At 35.5% G+C, this 16,105-nt stretch overlaps 1 protein-coding gene across 7 annotated transcripts in view; it reads right to left on the bottom strand.

Moving 5' to 3' along the window:
- The window catches only part of DDX4 (DEAD-box helicase 4), a 68,445-nt gene that overhangs the window by 4,764 nt on the left and 47,576 nt on the right, over positions 1–16,105 (bottom strand). For all 7 annotated transcript variants that reach the window (XM_017811298.1, XM_017811300.1, XM_017811301.1 and 4 more), the window contains 10 exons: positions 15,281–15,401; positions 13,690–13,859; positions 12,401–12,552; positions 9,397–9,562; positions 8,700–8,782; positions 7,928–8,144; positions 6,494–6,676; positions 5,028–5,129; positions 3,549–3,695; positions 273–413 (listed from right to left, as the gene is read on the bottom strand). In XM_017811298.1, the coding sequence (XP_017666787.1) occupies positions 273–413; positions 3,549–3,695; positions 5,028–5,129; positions 6,494–6,676; positions 7,928–8,144; positions 8,700–8,782; positions 9,397–9,562; positions 12,401–12,552; positions 13,690–13,859; positions 15,281–15,401 (1,482 nt within the window). The remainder of the gene's footprint in view (positions 1–272; positions 414–3,548; positions 3,696–5,027; positions 5,130–6,493; positions 6,677–7,927; positions 8,145–8,699; positions 8,783–9,396; positions 9,563–12,400; positions 12,553–13,689; positions 13,860–15,280; positions 15,402–16,105) is intronic.

The raw sequence follows: 16,105 nt of genomic DNA, 5'->3' as shown, positions 1-16,105 counted from the left end.
TTGACAGCAACAAACTGCTGCTTCCACAAACATCCATAGCACTCCACAGCATTACTGACAACTGGGTTTGACTTCTAATCTTGAGCTTTTAGTCTGTGAGATGGTCAGTGAAATTGTGTTAAATTCAGCTACTGCTGGCAATTCTTCCTTGTTTTGTTCAACAGTCCTTTAAAAAAAAGTTGACAAATGCCTAAACAACGTCCCAAATTCTGTATTCCTTATTCCCAAACCCATATTTAAAATAGTAGTAACTAATCTGGAATATTACTTACCCAGTTTCAAAGTTTTAAAGGTCTTTGGCTCCCCGGTGGTTCCACCAGCTTCATTGCTTGCCATGATATAGACAGTATACTGTGTATTAGCCTGTAAGGACTTCAGTCTGTATTGTCGAGCATTAGAGTTCACTGTTTCATCTTTTTAGGAGAAGATTTATGTCAATAAACACAAAAAAATAGTGTTATATCAGGGAACTGTACAATTATTTAGCAACATTTACAATAACAGATCATAAAGTATTTTAAAGACAATTTGAAATACAAAGTGATCTTATTAATCCTTTTATGGAGAAAACTTAAATTACTAAAAAATGTTTATCAATACTACTTAAAATTTAAAGTAAATACACAAACCATTATGTATTTATTTTTCAAAATTAAATACAAATATTTTTTCTAATATTAAAGACAGGTGAATTATGATCTCCTGTAGTTTATTTTATCACTGAAAACAGTGTTTTGAGAACTTTATTTCCTTAAACTAGTTGGCTCAGAAATTAGGAACTTGAAATAGTTTCTGTAGCTTGTGAAGTTTACCTATATTTCTAGTACATGCAGTTAGGCACTGATCATCCAAAAAGATGCAATCTATCAGCACTGGGATATCACCCCAGTTATGGCAAAGGAAAGCCAAAATCAACAGGAATTTTTTTCCAAGTGTAATGGTTTTAAGTATTAGGCCTTCCTTCCTGGTTGCCAGGAAGGCAGGAAGTATTCCATCCTATTCCTTTATGTAACCCAAACATATAAATAGATGGAGAGAGAAGCCTCTTCCTCTCTTTCCTTCTGGCAAGGTTTGGAGACAGCAGATTCCCCGCAGCCAGTCTTGCTCCTGTGGGGGAGCTGAGGCCTGGCCGGGCCTACAGGGCCTGTTGTTTCTGCCGATCCGGGGTCTGGTAGCGTGGCGGCGGCGTTTGGGCGATTGTGCTATCTCAAGGAAAGTAGTAAGATATTCTTTTGCTAATTCTTTAGTTTGCTAGATCCTGAGTTTTTGATTGTGTATACCTATTTTGGTTTTGTCCTTTTTGTCCCTTTCCCTTTTCCTTTTGGAATTGTATATAGTATTTCAACTGTATTTAACTGTAATATACATAAATACATTTATTTTAATACAGTTCGGCTAGTCTGTATTTTTTCACAGTTTTTTTTTCTTTCCTCTTTGCCAGAGGGTTTTGGGGACTTGGCGGGGAGCCAAATAAAACTTGGACACCAAGTTTCAAAATGCTTTTATGAATAGAACTCAATGTTTCCAATACCTTGTCCAATACTGAAATTAGTATATGATGTGCTTCACCTTTAAATTTTTTTTAAGCAGGGCATATATTCTACCATCCTATGTCTACTAACAGTACCGAAAGCAGCTTCCTACTATGAAATTACAGTCGCTAAAACATTTTCTGGTGCATAAAGTCTAAGTCATCTCATGTCATTATTCAGTTCAGTCAAGTAACACTCAGGAAACAGTTATGCTGCAATACGCCCAGAGTCAAACTGAGTTTCTCTTAAATCAAGGAGGGAAAAGTGAAATTCTAGAGTTAAAGGCCACCAGTGAAGTTACATTGGCACACACCTCATGTTCTATTCTCATCAAGAAGATGTGACATCAGAGAAGCCTCAAAAACCATCAGTACGGTATGTTTCAGAACGGTATGTTTCTGTCATTTAAATTTAACTCCCCTGAGTTCATATTTAGAACTAATTTTCTAAAGAAAATAATCTGAACCCCTAAAATGGACACAGCCTGCTTTACATTAGAAGTAATATGGACATGTATTGCTCTGTAACATGAGGCTGCATTTCACAAGGATGACCCTGCACAAAGCAGTCAGCATTAAATTACTCAGAAACCAACGTGGCAGGAAAAATAGCATGTAGAGGACTGAATCTGAAAGAAATAATTAGCCTTCCCTTTCAATTTAAAAATTACCAAGAATACTCATGCCCTGGTTGTAAACTGGATATCCAGAAGAAACAGAAGACATCACAAGATTTGAAAGTCTGAGAACTTTTCAAAAGAGATTGTGTTAGGTGCCTGTTAACAGTGATGTCTCATAAAATAGCAGGGAAAAAAACATTTCTGAAGCACTGAATGTTCCAACAGCATTTTTCATAAATTGTACAGGAAGAGAAATTTAGGCTACCAAAACCCTTTTCATAAAATCTGCTGAGATTTAAACTAAAGAAGCTCTGAACAGATAGCATTACACTGTCAGATTGTATGGATACTGTTCCTGAGGTAGAGATTAGGAATATGCTCAAAGTTATGCTATCAGCCTCCAGACCAGAAAAGCAATACCAAGTACAGAAAATCAAGCATCTGAAGAAACTGATCTAAAAACTATGCCCAGAGAAACTATTTCTTGGCAGCTTAATTTAGCTTCTCAACTGTTATTTCCTAATTTGCTTTTAATATAAAATTGACTGTAAAAACATTTTTAACAGAAAATTTCCACCATAGTGTTCCAGAAGCCAAAGGGTTCCAGAAGCTGAAGGCATGTCCTTCCAAAGATGTGAATGGAATTTATAAACACACTGAACCCTCATGATCCATGAACTTGCAAAAGACCTATGACTCTCCAATATATTTTAGCTCCTCTACTCCTGTCATTAATTTTTCGATTGAGTTCAAAGGTGTGTCATGATGGAAGACAGACAAAAAAGGGATGAACACTAGTACATACGTAAAATGGTAAAACAGCAAGTATCTGACAAGTAATACTCATTACTTTGGCATAATCTGGCAAATTTCTTTTTTTTTTTTAACTGTTAATGGCAAACAATCTGCAAAATGTTCCTCATATGTCAGTTTTCATCCCGGTCTGGAAAGGGAAGAGGAATAATAGTGCTGCCATACACTGACTAAGTTTATCACCTAGATCCCTCAGATTTACATCTGAGAAGCAGAAGGACAATGTAGTCAACAGTCAAGACTGTATTACCATGGGTAGCACAACACTAGTAGTAAACTGAGAGTAAGCAGTGCTGTACAAAATAAGTTCAGAAAAAAGAAACTGAGAAAAAGGACACGTATTGCATTAAAGTACTAAAGTAGGGACTATTCACTAGAATACCACATCATTTCCATTGAAACTAAACATTTTTTTAATCTGTACATAAGCCACATTTTAGAACCAGTATCTTCAGACATATTTACATATTATATACAATATGATACAGAATAACAAAGCTTGCTACTAACTATGACAATAACTATCTGCAGACAGCATATTGTCATAATTCTGTTGAAAACATCACTGTTTAGTGTATACTTACTCAATTCTTTTCCATCTTCAGGTTTATAAAATATTGTATAGTTAGTGATAAATCCATTTCTTTTATCCTTTGAAATCTTATTCCATTTTATTGTAACTTCATTTTTTCCTGGAATGCCTGTGTCAGCCACAGGTCCTTCTGATGGTTCTACATAGAAGCATCAGAAAATAGAAAAAGTACTAAACGTCAATATTCCACAATGTTATCCATCTGTGTTACTTCACACATGCCAGTAAAATTAGGAGCAACAAATGCACAGGAAAATATGTAATCTCAGTGCTCTGACGTAGTCCGTAACTTTTCTCACTCTCTTTATATGGGATTTCTTCTGATAAAACTTCCCCTCATTTATTCTGGTGTTAGCATAGTTCTAAGTGCTACTGCCTTTCCTCACAGGATCAGAGACAGATCAAGAGGTAAAGCAACGCTACATACTCATGGGGGAACTCAGATGCAAGGTCACTGTGTGTGCAGGACGTCTCAGGCTGAGCTGAGATTTAACTGCTGTCTCCAGCACACCCAGTCTTGCACATTACATTAGACAAAGCCTTCCTACTTACACAATACCACCTCACACACATTGCTCATAACTTCCCAGGAAGAGTTCCCTGCATTTCAGCTTTAAAACAAATAACTTGCTTCCCATTCTCTGACAACCTTGAGTGCTGTCATAGCTACCTATAAACAGGAAAGCATTCGACACACAGCTCTAATTGTGCTAGTAAGTATTACTCAAACATAAAATATTCCACTACCTCTTCCCAGTAATTAATGCTGTTTAGTAGAGCATTGACCTATATATGCACACACACAAATCAACATTTTCACATGAAATCTTAAAATTACGAGTAAACTACATTCTTACAGCTGTGTGTATAAATCACTAAATTCACATTAAACTTCTACAAATAAAGACACATTCCTCCTCTTCCCTCTCCTCAACACTATTTCATCTACGGTTTCTATCTAACTACAAATGTCATGGCTTCTTACTATTTTTTATGTGCAGGACTGCAAATATTTTGTTACATTATAAAATTTAACAAAAAGCAAGCTTTTCAAACCATTCATTTTATTCTGTTAGTAGAATTTCATCATATATTAGGACTTACAAATGCAGTCAAGCACTAAAATCAAGCATATATCTTAATGAACAGTAACATTGAAGAGATAACTAGTTTAAAAAAATCCTTTCATGCTTGTAGCTATACACTTTCCAAGTGCTTTGTGTAAAGTATGTAAACTTTACAAAAAATTAATGGATTGAAGCAGCAATATCCCAGTATCAAAAGATGCATGTTTTCTTACTGAACAATTTTGTCACTGAACAAAACAGAAATCAAGAGGCCTGAAACCTTGGGATTTTTCCACTTTCTCCATCTCTCTTTCAAATAATGATAGTACTAAATTGATCAAAGACAATACATTCTGACAGACTACAATATATCTTTCACAACATTATTAGTTTAAAATACATACTTTTTTGTTGAACATAAGTTTGTACGGTATATGGAGCTGCTACTTTATTTCCATAAAGAGGATACACCGAGATATTATAGCATACAAATGGTTTAAAGTTTTCTGTAAAGGAAAAAAAGGAATATTTACATACAATTCTCTATGTGAGATAAATACAATGAAAATAGACTAAATCACAAACAAGTTCTAAATATAGTGTTACAGATTATTTCCTTCAACTCTTTAGCAAGCACAACATGTATTTATTACCTTGAACACTCATTACTGCCCTTTAACACACTTTTTTGCTAGTAGTATTCATAAGAGCACGTGGTTTCTGACTCATTTTTCACTAGAAATACTTTGAATGGGTCATTAGACTTCAGCCTTATATGACTTCTCCATATGAACCCACTTACTCATCTCGAAAGAGTTTATGGTTTTGGAGGAAGTTTCTATTTTCAAATAACCAGTAAAAAATTGCACTTACAGTAATACTTTTAATTTCACATATCTTTATGTTTACTGCTCTGCAAAAGACAGTTTCTCATGCATCAAATAGTTTAAAAGGTACAGTGGAACCCCACCTCTTAATGCTTAGAGCCTGAGGGAACAGCATGAAGTTGTGTCAGGGATATTAGGAGAAGGTTTTTCACCCTGAGGGTGGTTGAGAACTGTAACAGGCTCTCCAGAGCAGTGGTCACTGCCCAAATCCAAATGTATAAGGAAAATTACATGCATTATATTAACTAATGGTAATGGACATGGGATATTCACATTGACATCAACATTCACAACTTTGCCTTTTGCACACATCTCTTGAGCTCTGTACGCTTTTTGGTTTTTCATTGAAACTACATAGGCATAGCCAAAACATTAGCAGTTACAGAGATTACCTGTTTTTAAAATGTCAGCCTCTAGGAAAAAGACTAAGATCCTTCTCTATTTGTCAGTGCTTCATAAGGTCACTGAAAACTCTTAAAAATGCCTTAGATCATAATACAAATGTGGTTATATAACATCTAACATGCCAGACTGATCAATCACTCCACTTGCTTATTTCAAAGTAGAATTCTCACTCAAATCCTCCTTCAGCTTTCTTGCTCTCTTCTAAAGCACATGAACTATCATGATCTTTTCCCATATTTAAATTAATCTTTTTTGTTGTAGATTTCTCTGCTAAAATAGTGTACATCTGCCTCCCTACTGGCATAAGATGAAGCCACAGAAGTGCTTAAACACAAAATCTGAAGCCTAATCTTACATGGGAGCAAACACCACCTTTCATGTTGCATGAAAATTTGAAAGAGTTAAAATTGCTATTAAATTACTCGCAAAGATTTCAATAAAGCATGTAATAACACTGCTATGTTTAAAATGGTCTGAGGAAAGCTGGATGAGTTCATCCTTGTTTGTTCTTTCCAGTCTACCTATAAATACATACATATCTGTACATTATTACAGCTGTAGCCGATAAATAAACGTACTTTTGTTAGTTTTCCAGTTTGTAGAATTCGACACATATTGCCACGATCTACTAAAAGGATCCATCTCCAAGTCCTCAAACCACTCAACTACATATTCTGTTGCTTCTGGTTTAGAGACTACCCATTCCACAACCACTTCTTCATTTGATGGTAAGGTCCTCGCTGTTCCATTAATCTGAGCAGCTAAAAATTTAACAGATAATATCAGCAATTCTATTTTCATAAAAACTTCAAAAATACATACAGAATCCAAAGACAAGTCTCTCTTTTAGAATCTGAATTTTACAGTTTGTAAAATTTTGCAAACCAATTTACTATCAATTTTGCAGTTTGTGCAGATAAGCAAGTTTTGATTGAGACGATAAAGGCAATAGAAGAACCGTAAAATAAGTCAGCAAGGTCACGAGTGACAGTGAAGCAAAAGCGCACCATGAGCCTGCAGAACAGACGTAATAAAAGTCTGACTGAAAACACCACCTGGCAAAGCAGAGGCAAAAAAGACCTGACGAAGCAGAGGAAAAAACAGATGCCTCTAGGGGTGGGGAGGGGAAAGCATGTCACAGCATGGAAAAATCAGAAAAACATTTATGGTGGGATACAGAAGTGAGTAGAGAGGTAGTCAGAAACCTCCAGGGCAAGATGACAGCACATCTACACATCCAGTTTTTTGATTAGAAATGGAATTTGATTGAGCAGTTTCAGGGAGACACTTGCACTTATTTCATGAACAACTGATACAGAAATTATTCAAGTGTTTCAAATGTAGACTGTCTTCTAGATTATGGTAGGCAGCAGGATGTTGGAATACAAGGCTCACAGAGGTATCAGAATTAAACATAAGAGCCAAAGAGCTCAGCTGTTGTGCTAGAGCAGACCAACTTCCTGACCCTGGCAGTGGGTGGGATGAGGTACTTCGGGAATGTACACGAAATGAGAATAAAGGCTTCTCTCTCTGCTTCCACTGAGACATCTTAGAGACTTCTATTTAAGGCATCTTTGAATGATGCTGTTTAATGCTCTGCAATATTGTCCTGCGGTAACCAATTTTATGATCTAGCAAAGGGATGTGACAGAATCGGGTAGCACTCTATAAATTTATTTGGGAGGTACTAGGTTAGAAAAAAACCACAAACCAAACCAAAAAACCCTCAGAAAATAATACAATGGAAATAATATAGAAATAAACATCAGAAAGTATTCATATGTTAACAACTGTATCTCAAAATAAAATCCCTAACAATAATCATCTATAACAGATGCATGACAGCAAAACACAACAACAAGATATAGATATAGATATAGGTATGGATATAGATAAAGATGTATGATAGAAGTCCTTAACACAATTCTGCTTCCACTATAGCAAAACTTAAACAGATGTCACGAAGATAATTTTTTTGTTAATGAGAAAAATATGGCATTGAGAAATCTTACTTTTTTCATCTGTGGATGGAATCCTCAAAATAGCTTCAGGAGAATTTCCAGCAGAGTTATAGGCAGTAACAGATACTATATGTGCCTCTTCATTTAAAAGTAAAGTGATTTTCTTGTCAGTAGAGTTGTTTATCATTTTAAGTTCAGTCTTGTTTTCTGGAAAATACTGTATTTTGTAGCCTAGAATTCTCCCAGAAGGTGGAAAGCTATTTAATGGCTATTAAAAAAAATAAGCAGTAGTAAGTGTTTCACAGTGTTATTTGCATAACCAAAAACATATGTTGCATTGAAGAGTCCATATCAAATTACAAAATGATTTATACCATATTTAGAAAAGCAAGGCATTTTCTTCAGTCCCATTTTCAGGACAGAAAGCCATAACAATTTCCTTGAAGGAAAGGTTCAAAAGTCCTGAGATTTGAAACGCAAAAAGTCTTTGGACACTTTTTAGAAGATTAAAGTGAATTTAACATAGCTTTGATAAGCCATATTATTTAAAAGTAGTTGTAAAGACTTTCAATCAGATTCTCCAGTGATCTGAACACAATTTAATGCTTCCTTTCCAAAGACATTACAAAACTCTATTCATCTACCATTTAGTAAACAAAAGCCTTTTTAATTCTGCTTTAGTTCAGTGAGGTTTTTTCTGATGACAGCAAACGCCCCTGGCAGTTATATGTCCTACAACACTAAAATACTTAAACACAACATCAGTTACAGGATACCAATATGATTATCAATTCACATAAAGAGTATAAAAAACAGTATATACCTTCCACATAAGATGTACGAATCTACTTCCAGGTGAGTGTGAAGACTCAATTACCCTCCACAAATCCACTTTTTCTAAAGGAGCTATATAAGGACAAAAAATAAATTGAATATCTTTGCTATATTAAAAAGATAGTCTAATATGGTAAAACAAACAAAAGGTTTCAAACATACAGACTGAGAGAAAGTTAATAAAAATAAGTTTTCTCTTGTGCAATGCTGTGCCTTTTCTCCCCTAGTAAGTACAGCTTCTCTCTTTCCATAAGTTTCCTTCTGCTTTCTTTTATAGTTAAGTATCAGAGTTTCCTAGAGGAGATTTTGTAGTCTTGTTTTATAACTGGAAATTTAGTGTCTCTACTTATGATTAATTTTATTGAACATACTTGCTATACTACATTTCTGCTACTATCCTATTTTGCAATGTTCAATCTCCATCTGCACTCCTAATTTTCCCTCTCTTCACTGTCTACTCACCCATTTTCTTCCTTAGCCCTACATTCTTTGAATCACTTTTCAAATCTCCTCCACTACTTGCTCTTGTGTTTTAGTTTTCCTCTTCTATCTTTAAACAAAATACACATGCTCTGTTTAAGCAACAGAATTCTAAATGCAATAGACAATAGACTGAAAACACAGTTCATTAAATCCTAATGCCTCAAGGTATAACTAAAGAAAACTTTTACAGGTAGTCAGCCCACCTTTCTCTTTCGTGCTTCCACTTTTCTCTCCACTCCATTCACTCCAAAATATTGATTCATTACTGATACACCGAACAGCAACAGAATATTCTGTGGAGTCCCACAGACCTGTGAGATTACATGATCCTGTTTTCTCTGCAGAATTCAGTGGGACAGTGACATATTTCTGAAAGTAGGTACATGAACAAAATTATTTGATAGAAAATTGTGTGCAGATATTTGACTTATTAAAAAAAAAATGAAACAAAAATAACACAAAAGACGCAATTTTAACGTTTCCAACCTCACCCCTTTGAGACTCAAGACTGTATTTCATTTTTCTGTGTAGCCTCTTCATTCTTCCGATAAAACCTCAGAGTTTGAAAAACTTGAGCCAAAACTAGATCTGTACTGGCTGTCCTGTGACTTGAATTGTGTACAGCTCACACATGATTCTAGAGCAGTTGTGCTGGCACAGGAGGGGCTGGATGAATGCAGTTCCCACTGATGGGAAGCAGTTGGTTATTGCAAAGCTATTATCACAACAATATCCCACAACGGCATGCTGGGAGAAGCATTTTGTGAGCCAGCTGGGTACTTCTTTCCTTTCTTCTTTTTCTTTTCTGAGTTACAAGGTTTTCTAGCTCTTAGCCATACAATAGTGTGGCTGTAAGCCGTTCCAAAGATTATCAGCAAAGGATTAAAATGAGAAGACAAATGAAATACAAAAAAGTTTGATATCAAGAGGAAAAGAAAAAGAAGATGGAGCCTTCAAGTGGTGAAGGAAGACGAGAGCATGAGAAATCACTGATGCAGTATATTTTTGGAAAAGTAATGACAAGGTGAGTAATTTCTTTGTCTTAAAAGGAGCTCCACTCACTTCTCACTGATAGAAGTCAGAAGCTAGATTACTCTTCCAAAACAAATAAAATAGATATGAAGACCAGGAACTGGAGTTGATGCACCAACTCAAGTGGACTGACAACATGAAGCAGAAAAAAACAACAGGAACTGTAGAAAGATAAGTATTTGTGAACAGAAGGACTGATATAATCACTATACCAACATTAACGTATTATCTTCCAAATTGCAAAAATTACTCAATAATTAACAACTCTTCCCCTCTTAAATTTCAGATTACTGAAACAGAAAGACACCAAAATAAATGTTCAAGCTAGCTAAATTCTAACAATGTCACCAAAGGCAAGTTTTTGAATAAGGAAGATTCCTTCTTGGGAGCTGAACTGAAGTAGTAAAGTCACATAGATTCTCAGTAGGACTAAAAAACTGTGAAGAAATTCTTGTCTTCTACCACCTGAACCTTCCAATAAAAAGTGAATCAAACTATAACAATATAAAATGCAGACACCCACTCCTATAAACACCACAGTGGGAAATGCACTGTCTAATGAAACTGAAATTTTTAGTCCATTCTGATCCCAAGAAACTCATTGTCAAAAAAAGAAAACTGCTTCTATGAGAATGAATTCAGGGACCTACAAAGCACTCTATGTGACAGACTCTTTATTGAACCTACAGCAAAAAGGGCTTCAAAACTATTATTAGCCTCCTGCAGAACCTGACATAGAACTGGAGACACCACAGACTAGCTTTTAGTTACTTGCCAAAAGGCTGTTAACAATATTTCATCATAATCAGAAACTTAGTAGAAACTCGGTATATGCAGATAGAAAAACAGGTAACCTGTTTTCACTCAGTAAAAACAGTTCACACCAAACTGTTTAGACTGGTTTTTTGGTAGGACAGCTTAAAAGGCTCAAATATTCTTTTTGTTCATTTGTTTGGGATTTTTTTTTTTTCACATATGTGCTGACAGAAAAGCACCTTCTATGTCTTTACTGATCATGGATAGTTACTGTTTTTTCTCTAGATTATCTGTGGGAAAATGCAGGTAAGATGTGAGGAAGCAAATGGACGTAGACTGTATTCAATGCTGGAAAAGCAGAAAGGTGATTTCTAATGCAGGTGCTGAAAAACAGACACAATACACAATAAAGCTATAACTTTACAAAAATGTGAATGTTTTCAATGCTGGGGAAGGACCCCACAGCAAGCAAGCATCACAAGGACACCAGTGCCCTGACTCCAAAGGGATAAACATCTTGAACAGGTCTTTTTAATAACTATTAGTTCCATTTCTAATATCCCAAGTGGATTTGAGCTATTCTGCCCATCCAATCATCCCAAATATTATATCTCGACTCCAAAAATCAGTATGTCATCTACAGTAGAGATGCTTGCCATGAAAATGTGAAAAGAATGCTAATTAGAATCATCTTCAGTATTAAGAACTTCTTGAAAGCTCTGAAGACTACCTTGATGAATTCTTCTCTCACAAAATTACACATACAATGTATGAAACAGTAAGATCAAGGCAGACAGCTAAGTCCAATGAACTCAGAAAAGTAAGCCAAGGAACCTGTACCATTCTTGAATTTGACAGAGGAAACAGTAAAACTACAAACAGAATCCCTTCCATATTGAGGAGCATAGGAATAGATAATTTGGCACCTGCATTTCCATTTAACTGTCAGAAAGATAAACTCAGAAAAATAACTTCCCTTATTTTCTATCCTGTAAAATTCATATTTTAGTTCACTTTAAACTTAATGTAACATTAGTCCCTCTTAATCAGATTCAACTATTTTGTTAGGGAGTAAGTGATGTTTTCCACACCAGAATGCAAGGGGAAAATAAAATATTTTGATTGACTGCCTGTGTAATCCCTTGGCCCAGGATCATCCCTTAAGCCTTTCAAAGAAATATACTGAGAAGTATGGTATGTACAAAACAGAAAAGGAGCAAAAGAAAGAGAACAATTAATCCTAGATAACAAAACAATGTTCTTAAAACCATGAATACCTTATTACATTCCATTAAAATAACAAGTTTTTAAACATTAGTTCAAACTAATTGTTGCCTTTTTCCTATTTAAACTTTTATAACATTAGTCAGTATTAGTCACAAAGAGACTAGCATTCAGAAGAAAAATGATGTAACTTACTGTAGAGTTTGAATACAAGTTTCTGTATTGAACCTGGCAAGTTAAATCTTGTGAAGGGACAATCTTCTCAGGCATTTTCCAGGTTACTGTAAGTAACTGCTTTATACCGCTGATTGTTTTAACTAAAAGTATTTCAGGAGGGTCAAATTTCTCTAGAATGCAGGGAAAAAAAAAAAAAAAAACCATTAAGAGGAGAAAATGCCTCTATAAAAGTCTAGAATTTCTCTGGCTATGTGTGTTCCAAGAAGTTTAATCAGTATCCCAGTAACACATGTCCTATCAGAGTATTCATGTGATAGTCTGTTTCACAGACATAACTCTAAGTTTGGGAAGTTGTCTTTAAGAAATTGCACATATAACTGATTTAATTAAATGGGACTTTGAACTACCTGGTCTAGCAGAAGGTGTCCCTAGCCAGTCAAGCTTTTCTATGATTTTGCTCACAAACCTGCTCTCAAACACATGTGCAGATTTCTTTCATCTGTATCAGCACTGAAAAATACTACTCAGAGATAACAGCAGGGAAAATAAATAAAGCAGGGCTGGGATGCGAAAGACAAGTCTGAACTGCAGAGGAAGGAAGAATTCAGCTGAAAATGGTTTGAGGGGAAGAGAAGTGTGAAGGACAAAGTGGGGAAAGAATGGATTAGCAAAGAGGAAAGAGATGGCTGGCACAGAGAATGTGAAGAGTAATGAGGAGCCATAGCAGGTTGGAACATAGGAATAAAGGAGCATATGACTGGAAAGTTGACGAGTGTTGCAGCAATAAGGATTATTGATTATCTACACCAAAGTGAACAGAGGAAAATAGAGCACAGGGCAGGGAGAAGAGGTAGACAAAATATTTATTTTTGCTCCTGTGTGCAATTATTATTACTGCACACAGAACAGGTGGTTTTTAACATGCCTAACCAGAAAGTAGAATAGCAGAGTAAATGATAGGCGGCCCTGGAGAAATTACAGCTGGGTGTTGCAGTACATTTAGTACCACTCAGGAATAGAAAAGTACAGTCCAAGTACCGCTTAGTTCAACAAAAAGCTTTAGTATATTGCCTTTACTTGTCAATAATTAAAACTTAGTAATTTATAATGGATACATCAGACATTATCTTAAAAAAATATTGCTGCAGTTAGGTGTTTCATAGTATGAATACAGCACCCTGTCATTTTTCATTAACTCTCTGTAAAATCAAGAAACTTATGAAAATTACTGCTGTAACACACCACTTTGAAGAATTTTATACAGAAAGACCATCAATTAAATCTTTATTTAACTCTTCTTTAATTACCTATTTTTCCCATAGCTATAGGAACACACTTCGATAAGGCTTCACCCAAAACATTTTCAGCTTTCACCTGAAAACAAAAAGCACTACTATACGGAGTATCTGGATATAGAAATGAACATGACTCTGTTTTACTCTGGCAGGAGCTGACTATAGTATTTGGATTAGTCACCCTAAAAAACATAAGAGAAAAATTATAGGAGTTAGAGATTTTTCTTAGAATAATTCAAACTCACTATTGGGTTATTATTTATAGATTTTTGAGGTTGCAAGACTTTTCTACCAGTGAACATCTTTAGATGATTTGTTTGTGCAATGAATACTCTTTCCTAATGGTACTGCTTATGCAAATGCATATAAATAGTCTGCACAGACTCAGTTAGTTTTAACTGCAATTAGTAAAACCATTTTCCAGGAGCAGAGCAAAGCGTAAAAAGGCCTTAATAGGAAATCCACATGCTGTGATTATTTTTTATTAAAATCTCAAAGAGAAGTGAAATCATATAACTCCATATAGGACTTCCTTTAAAAATACAGACAGGTTGATTGAGCTAGTAACACATGCCACATGGAACTATGTAATAACAAGCTTTTATTCATTTTTTAAATACAGAAAAAAGCCAAAATCCACCACTGCCAAACTATCCCAAGGCAACAGAAATTTGACAGAAAGAACATACTGACAATATGTTGTCTTTACAGCATTTACTTTCATAATAAATAGTGTAGAATGCAAAACTAACAAAATATGTTTCATTTTACTGACCCACAGAGAAATTCTTCAACTAATGAAAACTCAGATAAGGGGCTTGTGCTAAATGTTCCATACGATGCAGTAAGCAAGCAGATAATTTTGTAACTCAAAATGCTTTTTGGGGCTGGTATTTCGTCAACATTTTAAGCTAGTGTAAGCCTGTGCTGCCGCAAAAAGCAGCAGTCCAACCTTCTCTATCATGCAGGGCTGTTGGTTTCCACCCATGGCTCTCCACCTGTTGTACCAATGCTTTTGTAGTCATACGTTAAACTCAGCTGGGGAGTTACCTGGATGAAAATTAATGGTTAGATTTGACTGGAAATAGTTCTGCAGTCCAATTCACTGTATGGTTAATGAAGAATTTGTGCGTGTAGAGGAAACATACTTTCAATAGCTTCTGATTTCGCTAACTCAGCTAAGTTATAAGTCATATAAGCACCAGAAGAAGTAAGAAAGTTCCACATAGAAAAAGTAGAAGCCTAAAATGTCAAACCTACAATGGAGATAAAACTAAAGAGGTTTTCCTACCCTACAATTTCAACCTAATTAGTAACACTACTTCAAGGGAACAAGCACATATCACTTCTGATATAAACATTTCTCTACTGAACATTGGGTTGAGCATGCTCAATTTCTTTATACAGCACAGTAAAAAGATCGTTGTAACTTTTTTCAACAATTACCAACCCTGAATTAATTAATTCAATTTACATTAATGCCATGATGTTTCTGAATTCCATGATGTTTCCAGGTTGTCTTTAAACAGAAGTCAGGATGAGAGGGAAAGCAGGCTGGTTATCACACTCCAGCAACCCAGCTCCCAACACCTCCTATACTTACAGTTTTCGGTAAAGAGTATAGTTTCTTGTAAAACTTGTTTTTCTTCCTGAATTCCAGGTACAGGTAAGGTTATCATCAAAGTAATAAATGCAGGAAATATTTTCCGGAGTGTCTGGAGGAACTGCAATGATAAAGGTTTAAGAAAAAAACAACCCAGTGCAAATAAGTAATTTTAATGTACAGCTGATTTTGTTGGTCAAAAAGCAGATTATGGCAAACTTCACCCAATGTATTGCACAGCGCTTCATTTTATTATTCCTTACTGCCCTCTAAACTCTTCATAAGATCAAAATCAAAACCAGTCCGTCTTTCCCTGGGGAGACAGAGAGATTTTCTCCAGCTACTTCTTGAAAATACTTTACTAGGTGGTCTAAAGGCAGCAACCGATTAACTAGCTTGTATCAAACCACTATATACACTGTCCTGAACCTCTAAGTACACACATACCCCACCTCCCACCTGCAACACACTGTAGCTCAATGGCAGTCCTGAAAGTAAGAGAAAAACAAAGAAATAGTACAAATGTTCCAAAAAAAGAGGCATACTTTGAAAGACAAAACTCCTCTTGATTCCCTCAGAGAACATCTAATCACATACAGAGTGCAGAAGACAAATTCCTGGGAAACAGATCTAGGTGACCTTGAAGAGATCACTAATTCTGGACTCTCTTTATCTCTTTATGCAAGACAGCATAAAGGAAACAATCTTCTACAATCTCTGTAGTCTGAAATCATCCACAAAAATGTAACACCCTCAAAGATTTCTTTGTTACAGCTAGGTTACTTCACTGGTTAGAAAAAACTGGAGTGGAAAGGAGGAAAACTG

This window comes from Lepidothrix coronata, unplaced genomic scaffold (assembly GCF_001604755.1).
Source record: "Lepidothrix coronata isolate B3197 unplaced genomic scaffold, Lepidothrix_coronata-1.0 Scaffold31, whole genome shotgun sequence".
NCBI classification, from domain to species: domain Eukaryota; kingdom Metazoa; phylum Chordata; class Aves; order Passeriformes; family Pipridae; genus Lepidothrix; species Lepidothrix coronata.
Note: the sequence above shows the minus strand (reverse complement) of the source record. Positions and strands in the feature narration are given on the sequence as shown.